Below are 13,196 nucleotides of genomic sequence, written 5' to 3' on the forward strand. Positions count from 1 at the left end.
GTAGTAAGTGGTAAATAGTGAAATGATGAATTACCTAACCCCTAATACCCAGCAGTGAGCTTGCCATCTACTGAATGTGTCCTGTACCGTCACATTTCAGGGGCTTTATTTAAGCTGTTTCCTAACACCTACAATTCCACTTCTCCCTTGAGCCATTCAAATTTTACCCACTCTTCAAGGTCTAATACAAATGCCACCCCTTCCACGAAGCCCTCCCAGATTCTGGTCTGAAAAGATCCCTGGAAGAAGCTCTGTTTGCACTGCCTTGTTTCTGGTGTGTCTGAGTCCTTGCTGGTCAAACTCTGAGTTTCCGGGTTTCTCAGGGACCTTCTACCTGAAATCATCTCCTTTAGCCTTCTCAGGACAGAAACCCATGAACTTAAATGACACCACTTCCAAGAAGCCTTCCTTGATTTTCTGGCTAAAGGAGGTCTCTTCCTGAACTCTACAGTCATGTCCTAACTTTCCCTCTACTTTCCTGTAGCTTTTTTATTTGTTCATTAACTTTTCCCTCCGTCTTCCTCCATTCACTCACCCAGACTGCAAACTCTGGGAAGGCACAGTGAATGTATCTATCTTGTTCATTTCTGTATTCCCAGCACCTGGTATGTATCTGGCTCATAGTAGGTTCTCAATAAATATTTGGACACAGGGAGGACATGGGATAACTGATGTTACCCTGAGGGGATTGCAATCACTGAAATGAAACAAAGTGTATGATTTGCTGAATGTAAAACTGATGATCTGCTCTGTAGATCTTCACTCAATTCACAATCAGTAGTTAAAAAAAATTATGAAAAAGGGTTAAATGGTACACAGTAGGGGTCCTGGTGTGGCACTGTAGGATAGACACTGAACTGCTAACCGCAAGGTTGGCATTTTATATCTACCAATCATTCCTTGAAAACTCTATACAGGGTCACTGTGAGTTGGAACCAACTCCATGATACTTAGCAACACCATGTATTCAATACCTGCTTGTTGACTGATTGGTTTCTCCAGGACTTTTCCCTTCCGCATTGTGTCCTGCACACAGTACATGTGGTCATTGTAGCTTGGTCAGCCACTCACTGCACCAACTCTTTGCTAGCTACCACCAACCACCTCTGGGACGGCAGCCTCTCTGCATGAGACCTCAACTATCCCCCACTGCCAAGAAGACTTTGTGAGTCCATTTTCTCTATAATGTGTTAACAGAGTAATGGATTAATGTCCCCATCAAATTCTGTTTCAATACTAACAGGGTCTTTTTAAGCCACACCCTCTGGGAGATTGTGCGAACACCCCCTCCTTAGGGTGGGTGCTTCCTGGAGTTTTGTAGACGCCAAGATTGTGGTCAAAGCTGGGCTTTGAGTCCCAACTCCATCTGGCCAGGGCTATATTATCATATCATATCTCTGAACTCATGATCCTATTACAAAATTACTAAGGCTGCCTGGTTTAAAAAAAATGCAGATTCCTGGGCTCACCTCAGAGCCACCAAACCAGACTTAGGAGAGAGATTCGAGTCAGACCCAGGGGTCTGTACAGTTTGAGGATTCCTGAGTTAGAAGATGGGAAAGCATTTTGCAAACAACTCAGATGTGAGCTGTAATCACCAGTTCTGTGTGACCCAGGGTCGGCAGAGACGGAGCCTGAGGGCCTGGGCTGAGCAGCCCCACACCTGGGTGTTGCAGCACGGGCCAGAGCAGCAGCTTGGGTCCCTCTGGGCTCCCCAAACCCATTAATCATAGCCCGGCTCAAACTCGGCAGCTGGCTAGGCCGGGCCTGGGCTCTCTGGGCAGGCTGTCATCTTGAACTCCCACTACTTGCAAGGGTAGACTCTGATTTTGAGAGCCCCTTGTGATTGACAACCTCAAAGATGGTCCCAGTGATCCCACATCCTAGCATTCACACCCCGGTGTGGGGGCTGATGGACTGACTCACATGTTGCAGAGATGAGGGCATTAATTAGTGTTGAGATGTCACTTTTGAGATCCGGTGGTATAGACTATGGCTTCTCTCTTGGATGTTCTCTCTAAAATCCCTCACTCTGGGGAAAGAGGCCTGTCCACAACCCCAGGAGAGAGCTTGGAAGTGGATCATTGCTCACTTGAGCCTTCAGATGAAACTGCAACCCCCAGGCACTACTAGCTTGAGGCAGAGACCCCAACCAAATCATGCTTGAATCCCTGGCCCTCAGAAACTCTGAGATGATAAATATTAGTTGTTCTAAGTTTACTAGGATTCCTGGTGTGGTGCTGTAGGATCAGCACTGGAGTGTGAACCATAAGGTCAGCAGTTCAAACCCACCAGCTGCTCCCCAGAAATCTTGTACAAGGTCGCTATGAGTTGGAACCAACTCGACTGCACTTAACAAGTTTACTAAATTGCAATAGAAAACCAACACACCATTCATCTGGGTGACAGTCCTTTCTACATCTCCCCTTGGGCCCTTACCATGTTCACACCAAACAGTTTCCCTGTGCCCTTAATCAGCTATTATTTCATTTATTCATGTGGACCCATCTCCAGAAACCCTTCTCCAGGGCCAGCTGGCTAATATATTCCTCTCTCTAGTCTTAATGTTGCTACTATTTCCTCCACGAACCCTCACCTCACTTTACATACCCACGGCAGCCTGAGCAGCTGCTAGTAAAAAATGCCTAATGCACAGCCAGCGTGTCCACTTACATGTCTGTGTCCTCCACTAGACTGTGAGCTCACAGAGGGCAGGGCCACAATCTGAGGCTTCTCTGTATTACCTGATACTCAGCACAAGGTTTGACACAGGTTTGATGAATGAATTTTGTGAATGAATTTGATGTATTTGATGAATGAGTTTGATGAATGAATAAACAATGAACAATGGATGAATGGTATCCTACTCACTCATTCTGTCTCCACCCTCTCTTCTTACCACTGTGTCTTCCAAGGCTCTGCATTTTACACTCAAGCCGATGAGACTAAACTTGTTACCTTCCCTAAGAAACCAGCCTTTCCCCAAACCTTCTTTCTTTTTTTTTCCGGAACCATCACCGTCCTGCGGCCTGGATGTTCCTGTTGACTTTTCACTCCTCTCTCTCTTTTCTTTCTGTCATCACGTCGTCTGTTCCACTGATCATGTGCCCCCCTCTTCCCCCCGACCCCAGTGCTGTGGCTGCCTCTTTAGGCTGCCACCACCTCTTGAGACCATTGCAGCAGCTTCCTAACTGACCGCTGATGCCAGCTTCTCAACTTTCCCATTCACTCCTTCAGGAATCTGAAAAATGCTGGCCTCAGAAGGCTGGAGTAAAGAGCCATGAGAGTCACTGTAATCATGCTCTGGCTCAAGAACTTTCACTGGCTCTCCAGTGATCCTGGAATAAGGGCCAAAGTCTTAAACTGGTATTTGAGGAACCCCAGAATCCAAACCCAGCCTTTGTTAGTGGCAAGGGGAAGAGGCACAAGGAGGCTTTAAAATCCCTATACCACCACCAAGATCAACACCACCACTCAGCTAAGCCTGTTTAGCACCACTGTTCAGGCTAGGCTTTGTACATATAATTTCATTTGTTATTGTTGTTTTTAGCTGTCCAATTCATAGGGACCCCAACTGTGCAGGGTAGGACTACTTTCCATAGGGTTTTCAAGGTTGTAACCTTTCTGCAGCAATTACCAGGCCTTACTCATTAACAACCTGCGATATGCAGATGATACAACCTTGCTTGCTGAAAGCGAGGTGGATTTTAAATATTTACTGATGAAGATCAAAGACCACAACTTTCAATATGGGTTGCACCTCAATGTAAAGAAAACAAAAATCCTCATAACTGGGCCAATAAACAACATCCATATAAATGGAGAATATATTGAAGTTGTCAAAGACTTCATTGTGTTTTGCTCAGATCAACCATTAACACTCTCCACAAGAAATTAAATGACGCATTGCATTAGACAGATCTGCTGCACAAGACCTCTTTAAAGTGTTCAAGAACAAGTTTGAGGAATAAAGTGCACCTGACACACTGGTATTTTCAATCACCTCATGTGCATGTGAAAGTTGGGCAGTGAAGACCATAGAAAAATTGATGCTTTTGAGTTATGGTGTTGGAGGAGAATATCGAAAGTGCCATGGGCTGATAAAAGAACCAACAGATCTGTGTTGGAAGAAATATAGCCAGAATGCTCTTTGGAAGCCAGGATGGCCAGACTTTGTCTCTCATACTTCAGACATATTGTCAGGTGGGTCCAGTCCCTGGAGAAGGATATCATGTTTGATAAAGTGGAGGGTTGGAGAAAAAGAGGAAGACTCCTAACTAGATGGATTGGTACGGTGGCAGCAAAATGGGCTCAAACATAGCAATGCTTGTTAGGTTGACGCAGGACTGGGCAGTGTTCCTTTCTGTTGTGCATAAGGTCGTTATGCCAACTTAATGGCACCTAACAACAACAACTTCTGAGGTACCTCTGGATGGATTTGAACCACCAAACCAACTTTTCAGTTAGTAGTCCAGCACATACCCATTTGTGCCACCCAGGGACTTTGTATACATCATCTTATTTAGTCCACATTTATTTATTAAGCGCTTACTGTGTATTAAAAACTATTCCGAATGCTTTGTGTCTGTTAAGTTCTTAAATCGTTACAACCACCCTATGAAATGGGGTTTTACACTTGGCCGAAGCACAGCTAGTAAATGGCAGGGCCGGGAACTGAAATCAGGTGTACCTGCTGTCACAGATGGAATTCTTAGCACCAGCTAATACCTCTCACAAACTTCCTATGTTTGGAAACCACCTTCATGATCTTTGCCATATTCAAACACATCCTGTAGTTTTTTATTTACTCGGTAGTTTTTCTGACATTAACTTATATGGCATGGTGGTGACATGGTTAAAATGGTTAGATACTAATCTAAAAGTCGGTGGTTCAAACTTCATGGGAGAAAGATGTGTCAATGATCTTGATCTTAGCAACCCGTAAGATTCTTCTCTGTCCTATCGGGTCTTTATGAGTCAGAGTTGATTTAATGGCAGTGAGTTGGTCTGTGGTTAAGGGAATGGGCTGGGTGAAGATTCTGGCAGTACCACTGATGTTGCGTGAGCTCTCAGAACTTCTATTTCTCCATGTAAATGTACTCTCCCTGATGGGGTTGTTGTGAGGAAGAGGTGAGTTAAGATATGTGAATTCAGGGGGCACTGCACAATCCTATCTCTCTGAGTTGGAAGTAGCCATGTGACTTGTTTGGTCATTGAAATGTGGGTCATTTCAGGCGGAAGTTTTCGAGCCAGTGTACAATTCCCACTCTTTCTTTTTCTTTTCCTTCTGCTCTGATGACGGCAACATTCCTCATAGCGGCTCCTTCATCCACCTGAACGCCACAGTGAGGAATCTCAAGCTGGCCCACAGTGGGTACAAAGCATTGAGCATGAGAGCAACCTCCATTGAGTGCCAATGAAGCATAGACTGGCTCACTGAGTGCTGACTTATTAACACAGACATGGTATTTATTAAGCCTTATACATTTTCTTGGAGTCCTGGTGTGGTGCTGCGGGTTACTGCAAAATTGGTTTGAACCGCAAGGCTGGCGGTTCAAGTTTGCCAACTACTCCTCTGAAACCCTATACAGGGTTGCTGTGAGTTGGAACTGACTCAATGGCACTTAATGACGACAATATACATTTTCTTAAGGAGCCCTGGCTGCACAAACGGTGAAGTACTTGGCTGCTAACCAAAAGGTTGGTGATTCGAACTCACCCAGTGACTCAGCAGAAAAAGGACCTCGTGATCTGCTTCTTTAAAGATCACAGCCTAGAAAATTCTATGGGACCGTTCGACTCTGTTATGTGGGGACACTGTGAGTTAAAAATGGACACAATGGTACCTAACAACATACATTTTCTTAACAAAGGAATGTATATCACTTGTATACAAGAAAAACAAAAACCTAGTACCCTTTGGCGTCGTTGAAGAAATAATCATGTATTAATGAAAATATAAAGTTTATCCTCATACCAACAAAAATCACTTTGTGTACCACCTGGAGTATGAACACGTACTACCCTTTAAAAAATGTTGCTTCAGGCGTGCCATCCCCTTAGGCCGTGAACAGCAGCTGGTTTGGAAAATCTGACCGCAGAACACCTCATGGTCCACTCCAGGGCAGGTTTTGCCTTTTTGCCAGCTGGAACTCCCAAGTTCCAGGCCAATTCTGCAGCTAATACCAATCCCTGCCCTCACCGGGACATCCCGCCCTGGCTGTGCCATGTCCCTTACCTCGGCAGATGGTGCCATTCTCCACAGCCTCGAAGCCCGCCTTGCACATGCAGCGCCCAATGGGCACCAGCCACTCGCCGTCCCCGTTGCAGTAGAGCTTGATGGGCACATCCACCTCCTCGGCATTGGCAATGCAGCTGCCCCGGGCGGCCACCAGTGATGTGCTCTCTGCCCCCGACAGTGTCTCCTGGAAGATGGCGCCATTCTGGATGACACGGGGGCACTTGCGGTAGAAGACACGTACGGCGATGAGGGACATGCAGCCACCGTAGTCCTGGAAGGCTAAGTAGAAGCCACTGCGGGACACGGGCCCAAAGCTCCGCACCTCGGTGTTGATCTTCATGACTCGGCCACCCAGGTCCACCTGGGAGAAGCTCTCGTCAGCCGCAATGGTGTCCACCTTGACCCATGGGTTCTCCATCCAGTTGGGGAAAGTCTTGGTGGCTGAGTCGTAGTCGGCCTCATAGTAATAGAGATTGAAGGTCTCCTTGCAGGAGCCGGGCACGCTGGGGATGCTGCTGCAGTCACGCACGGAGAACTTCATCTCCACATGGATGCGGTGGGCACCGCGGCGCCGGATGAACTTGGTCCGTAGCCAGTTGTTCTGGCTTGACTCAAACACGTTGCATACCTGATATGTGCGGATGGTGTTCATGTTCTCATCGTAGCCGCTCACCTCTTCCCACTGCGGGTGAAATGCCAGTCAGGTGGGGGAGACCCAGGCCCTGCCTTAGGGAACTCTCCAGTCTGTGGGGGCAGACGTGACCCTTAGTCCAATAGGGGAGACACAAACTGCCTTAGGGATCTTCCATTCTGATTATGGAGACATAATCCCTACCATCTGATGGGGGAAATATGGCCTTGGTTCTATTGAATCCCCCAGTCCATACATCAATCTGATGGGAAGGAGCATAGATGCTGCTCTTGGTACCCTAGTCAGCATGGAAGACACGGCCCTTACTGGCAAGGTTTTATTAATCTGAGGAAGAAGGCATTGCCAGCTCCCGGGAAGCTCCACTTAGAAGGGAAAACAGGGAGAGCTTTTTCCTTGGGGAACCCCCTGTGATGTGGAGACAGAATTCCTGTCCTCTGGGAGCTCCTTGTCTGGCCCGGGAGATGTAGTCCCTGCCTTTGGAGACTTCCAGTCTGATGGGAGAAGCCAGATTGTTCTCTAGGACTCCCAGTCAGATGGGGAAAGCCTCTGCCCTCCAGGGCTCCCAGTCTGATGGGGAAATCCTCTGTTCTTCAGTGCTCCAGTCTGAAAGGAAAATGCAGTCCCCAACCTAATGAACTCCCAAGGTGATGCGGAGAGCAACTCTGCTCTGAGGTTTTAACCTGTTACTGTTTTCTCCAAGAGCTAGCCCCTGAAGGGAGAACTGCCAGCCTCCCAGCCCAGGGAAGGTCCTCTGGCCTGGGCTCTACATACCCTGCTGAGAGCCCCTGGCTTCACAGCTGTGGAAAATCAGCAAGGAGAAGGCACAGAACTTGCGTTCTCTCCTCATCCCCTGCTGCGCCTCTGCCCACACTTTGTTCCCCTCTGGGATCCCCTTCTCCCCTCCTCTCAGTTCAACCTTGAATCTCCTGTTGTGGGTCCTCTCTCAGGCTTCTTGGTGTTTGCATTCAGAGACTCTCCCTTGGGCCTTAGGGACTTGGGATGTTTGTTGGGCTTACTCAGTCCACTTGGTCTGGTCTCCCAGTGAGGCTGAAAGCTTACTGTGGTATAGCCCATTCCTTTCTTCTCTTGTGCCCTCCTTGAGTGGCTTCCTTGGGGTCAACTCAAAGGAACCAACACCAGAATCCCTCTCCCACCCAAACCAACTCTGGGTGTAATTTCTCTTTCATGAGTGCTGCGCATGATATGTACCATCATCCCCATTTTACAGATAAGGGAGTAGAGACCAGAGAAAGGATGCTACTTGGCCCAGGTCATAAGACCCAGCTTTATTCATGTGAGTCAAGAGACATGGGTTCTAGTCCCAGCTCTGCTAACTTGATGTGTGGCCTTGGACAAGATCCCTCTCTGGGTTTCTGTCTCCAAAATTGCCAGTAAGACTGTGGTGATGAGGGGCAGGTGGTGGGAGAGGTGCACCATCAAGTAGGTGCTCTTTGTCCTTTTGCCTTCCTGGGCCACGTCTGGTGGAGTTGGCAGCAGCTGCCGTGGAAGAATGGCTGTTCTGAAGGGGAAGAGGGGCTGGAGCCTGCTGGCTCAGCCTCCTCGTCAGTGGTGGCTCCAGAGCTCCCTACAATGCATTTGATTTTTTTATATTTTTTTTGGTGGCACCATGTGACAAAGTCAGCCCCTTGTTACAACCGCTGCTCTTCTTCAGAACTTAATTAGAGCACTTAATTAGAGCACTCTGCCTTTCTCCCCTCTCTCTAATTAACATGCGGAGGCCCTGCAGCCTAAACACCCCAAATAATTGCGTCCTGGGGCCCTGAAGCCCAGCCTGGCCTCATTACTGGCAGGGTGGGGCTATGGGCCCAGCCGCTTTCGCAGATGGGAGATTGGTGACAAGAAAGAGCCACAGAAAGAGACCTGACCCCAGGGCCCTGCCTATTGAGAGCACAGGCCGGGGTGGGGGGTGAGTGGGTAATGCAGCTCCCCGAAGCAGCAGCTGAGTCCCAGCGGAGGAGCTGGGCAGGGGGAGGTGGGAGGGGTGGGCTGTGGGAGTCTAAAGCACTCCCCAGAGATCAGGGAGTGATGATGATGACAACAATGATGATATGACAGTTACAGCTACTCTTTACAGGGGGGCCACTCTACGTCAGGCATTGTGTCAGACACTGTGCAGAAACACATCTCAAGAGCTGAGCAGAACACATTATTATATCCAGCTTACAGATGAGTACACTGAGGCTCAGAGAGGTGCGGGAACTGGCCCAAAGTCACACAGCTGGCTAGTGGCAGAATTAGGACAGAATATCAGGAGTGTCTGACCCCACAGCCTGTAGGGTGGATATTGTGGGGAGAACACGATCTCAAATTGTTGTCTAATCTTGTTCTTGGGGAGTTCATAGCCATGCATGGGCTCAGGCAGCTGGACCTAAAGAAATGTGAGCTAAGAGTCCTGGGAGGCAGATTCTTGTATGGTTGTTGTAAATGCTGTGGGCTCGTCCAGACTCATAGCGATCCTATATAAGGTTTCTAAGGAGCAGCTGGTGAGTTTGAACTGCTGACCTTGCAGTTCAAACCGACCTTTTGGTCCAGTGTTTTATCCCACAGCACCACACCAGGACTCCTTGTGTTGTTGTTAAGTACTGTTGAGTCAGTTCTGACTCACAGCGACCCTGTATGGGTTTCTGAGGAGCAGCTGGTGGGTTTAAACTGCCAACCTTGTAGTTCGAAGTCCAGAGCTGATCCTACAGTACCACACCAGGAGTCCTTGTGTTAGAGGGATCCAAAATAGGGGCAGAGAGACCTCTATCACAGCCCTGGATACAAAGCTGAGATCTATCACCAATTAGGTGTAGTGGCCTGGACAGGTGGCCGACTACACCTGTCTGAACCTCAGCTTCCATGCCTGTAACATGGAGGTCATTCCCCCCCATAGGATTGGAGATGATTTATGCAGAGTACCTGACACACAGTGGGTGCTCAGGCAATGGCAGCTTGCTTTCCTCATCTGTAAAATGGGGGTACTTACTTTCCAGCCTCACCCTGAGAATATCATGGAATAAAGGTGGAGAGCAGCCAGCATGCTGTCATGGCAACCAGCACTCCATCAATGGTAGGAGACCAGGAGGATGGGGCAGTGAAAGGTCTGACTCTGGGTCCTAAAGGAACTGGAGTGTGAGGGATGCTCAGGATCTTGCAACAGAGCCCCAAAAGTCCTGGGGGACTAAGCAGGCTTTAGGGGCTAAGGACTCACCCCCGATGGAGGATGCACGATCCAGCCCAGTTCAGCTGTAGCTGTGGTAGAATCCATCAGTGTTTCTGTGGAGGAAGCAAAGGGTTACTGGCCAGTCCCACCTACTGGTGCTGTCCCTCTTCAGCGTCCCCCAGATACCACCCCTAACAGTCCATCTCTACATAGCCTCGCCCACTTCCCAGACCCCAGTCCTCTGGCCTTGATCCTTAGGCCGTCCCATGTTAGCATGGCCTTAATCCCACTTGCTCCCAGGCCACAGCAAAGCTTCTCACTCCAGTCCTTTAGGCTTTATCCACTCTAGACCCAATTCCCACCCTTCCACCCACCCATCCTTCCATCCATCCCTCAGTCAGTCTTGTTCCACCTTCCTAAGTACTGCCCGGTCCCCCCATTTCCTGCAGAGGGAGGTTTCAACCTGGGACCTCCTGGGTGGGATTAAGATGATCTGCCATGATTCTTATCATATACCATGGAGCCTATCTGACCCATGATGACCCTTATGTGTCAGAGTAGAACTCCACGGAGTTTCAGTGACTGAGAATTTGGAAGTGGATTTTCTTCTGAGACTCCACTTGGTTGACTTGAACTTCCAATCTTTGCATTTAGCAGCTGAACACATTAGTCATTTGTACCTCCCCAGGGACTCCGGGTCCACCAGAAATCCTTGAAATTTTATGGCAAACTTTGTGTATGTGTGTGTTTTTCAGTTTGCATTAAATTCTCAAAAACAGGAACATGGTCCTTAGAGAGACCACCCATTCATCCCAGCTGGCCCAACTTCCTCTTCTGCAGACCTGGAGTCTTCCATTGGGTTCCTGGGATCCTTCTCCAGAGCTCGGTCAACTAATACTCTGGATAGGACTCTGGAGAAGAAGGGTATTGAGGGTGGGCCCTACAACAGGAGGTTCAGACCAGCTTCTGGACCATCAGTCCTGATAGCTGGAAAGGAGGGAGAAGGAGATTCACAACACAGGGACAGAGAGAGATGCCATTTACTCCCGGGTCAAGTTCAGTTAAAGACCCCTACCACAGAAACTTCAAAACAATTTTTGAATTGTATGGTTTTGGAAGCATTTACATTGATTCCATTTTGAACAGATGGTCAACAAATCCAGCAAATGTATTCATTCAACAAATATATCCTGATGCTCACTATGTATACCAGGCACTGTGTTGGGCACACGGAGTGAGAAAGGATGAGTAGCAAAATCCTGCTATAGAGCAGTTCACAGTCTGCTAGCAGAGGTGAGGTATGAATACAATAACTATGGGAGAAGTAGGCAGAGAGATTTGGACTAGATCCCATAGGGCCGATGACCCACAGAAGCAGGAGGAGAGACTTAGAAGATCACAGTTGGATAGGACCTTCCACACTACACAGCTTAAGGAAAATGGATGAGGGACATGCTTACTGCCTTGCTCCAATCCTGTGCCTAGGGCAGACATCACTAATCAATCCCTCCTCCAAGCTGTAGCCACACAATGTTTCTCAACATAGTGCTCTGGAACACTAATATTGACTTTTTGAAATGCTACTCCAGGTCCAGCCCAACCACCTGTTTTTGAAGATAGGAAAACTGAGGCACAGTGAAGAGAAATGACTTCCCAGAGATCACATAGGAGTTGGGGGACAGAGTGGGAGCTCTAGGTCCCATGCCTCCTGCCCTGTAAACTTCTAGATCCTTTAAAGGAGTTTGGTAGCCTGGGCTGGATGAAGTAGGATGAGGAGAGTGGGGTAGAGTGTCTAAAGTCCAGACTATTGTGAAGGTCCACAAAGGAGGGAACAAGCTTGAACCAGGGCAGGGGCAGTGGGGATAGAGGCAAATGGAAGGAAGCAGGGGCAGGGGCAGTCCCAGTCAGACCTGGGATCGATGAGAGGATGCAAGGTGTCCCTAGGACAGCCTGTGGCTTCTGTTTATGGTCACTGTGTCCCTCTGCACTGGGGGCCGGAGTGGGGAGTGTGTAAGTGTCAGGGACTATGGAGCCCAATGCCAAGGGTGTCTTTTTGATGGCAAATTGGAGGGAAGTTCTTTTATGCTGCTTTGGAGCTGAAAAAAGGGGTCCTTTTCACACTTGGAATGCTACAGATTTTTCTTCCTGGAGAGAACAAGGGCTGAACTTTTAACCTGTTTTCTCTCATTGGCTTCAGCCAGAGACGCGCCAAGCCGGGCTCTCTGCCTGGGCTGGAGAAACAGCTGCTGGGAGCTGTGTGGAATAAGGGAGAGGGAAGATTCTGCTCAGGAGGAGAAATGCCTCCGCGGAGGAGGACGAAGGCCAAACAGGTGGCCCCACCCCTTGGCTGGACTCCTGGGCTGATCCAGACCGAGCACTAGAGGATGCCATGGCCCAGAGATTGCACAAATGGGAAACATGGTCCCAGAGACACACTAAAGCTGGGGCTGAAGTTCAGGCTGGGGTTCCACTACTCACCTCTGCCTTCCACCACATCTGGCTACGTTAATTAGGAATTCACAGTTCAAACCCATCCTGGGTAGGGAATAGGAAGGGGAATATCTCAGAAGGATGTAAGTTAATGGACTGGTCGGTTCACACTCCAGATAACCAGTTGCCATCAAGTCAATTACAATTCACAGCAAAGCCCATGTGTATCCAAAGAGCATTCAACAGCAGCTTTTATAGAAGCAAAGCACCAAGACTTTCTTCTGGGGTGCTTCTGGATAGATTCGAACCTCCATCCTTTTGGGTAGCAGCCGAGTGCTTTAACCATTTGCACGATGATTTTAACAGCTGCCCTGCCACCTACTTGCCTTGTAACCTTGCTTTGTAAGCCTCAGTTTCCTCTTGTGCCTTCCAAGTCAGGAGGTGAGGACTCAGTTGAGAAATGTGTTTACTTGGAACCCAGTACAAAATGGGACCTCAGGAAGCAATAATTATTACATTCAGATTGAGTGTGGTGTTTTCTGGCCAACCCAGCGCCTGCACACACGCCATTTCCTTTGGGCTCATTAGGTGGCCCCTGAAAGTGAAGAGGATCCAGCTTAGGCCACCCGGCTCCCCCACCCTGTAGACGGAGCCCGCCAACATCTGACAAACATCAGACTCCGCACTGGAAGGCCGCAGCACCCCCC

The 13,196-nt window shown here is 48.6% G+C and overlaps 1 protein-coding gene across 1 annotated transcript in view; it reads right to left on the minus strand.

The window, feature by feature from the left end:
• EPHB2 (EPH receptor B2) overlaps positions 1-13,196 on the minus strand; it is a 256,633-nt gene that overhangs the window by 169,663 nt on the left and 73,774 nt on the right. Inside the window, exons 2-3 of the mRNA XM_006862330.1 lie at positions 10,108-10,172; positions 6,239-6,923 (exon numbers count right to left, since the gene is read on the minus strand). Of these exons, the coding sequence (XP_006862392.1) occupies positions 6,239-6,923; positions 10,108-10,172 (750 nt within the window). The remainder of the gene's footprint in view (positions 1-6,238; positions 6,924-10,107; positions 10,173-13,196) is intronic.

The sequence above is a fragment of the Chrysochloris asiatica genome, unplaced genomic scaffold, assembly GCF_000296735.1.
Source record: "Chrysochloris asiatica unplaced genomic scaffold, ChrAsi1.0 scaffold00047, whole genome shotgun sequence".
NCBI lineage: Eukaryota > Metazoa > Chordata > Mammalia > Afrosoricida > Chrysochloridae > Chrysochloris > Chrysochloris asiatica.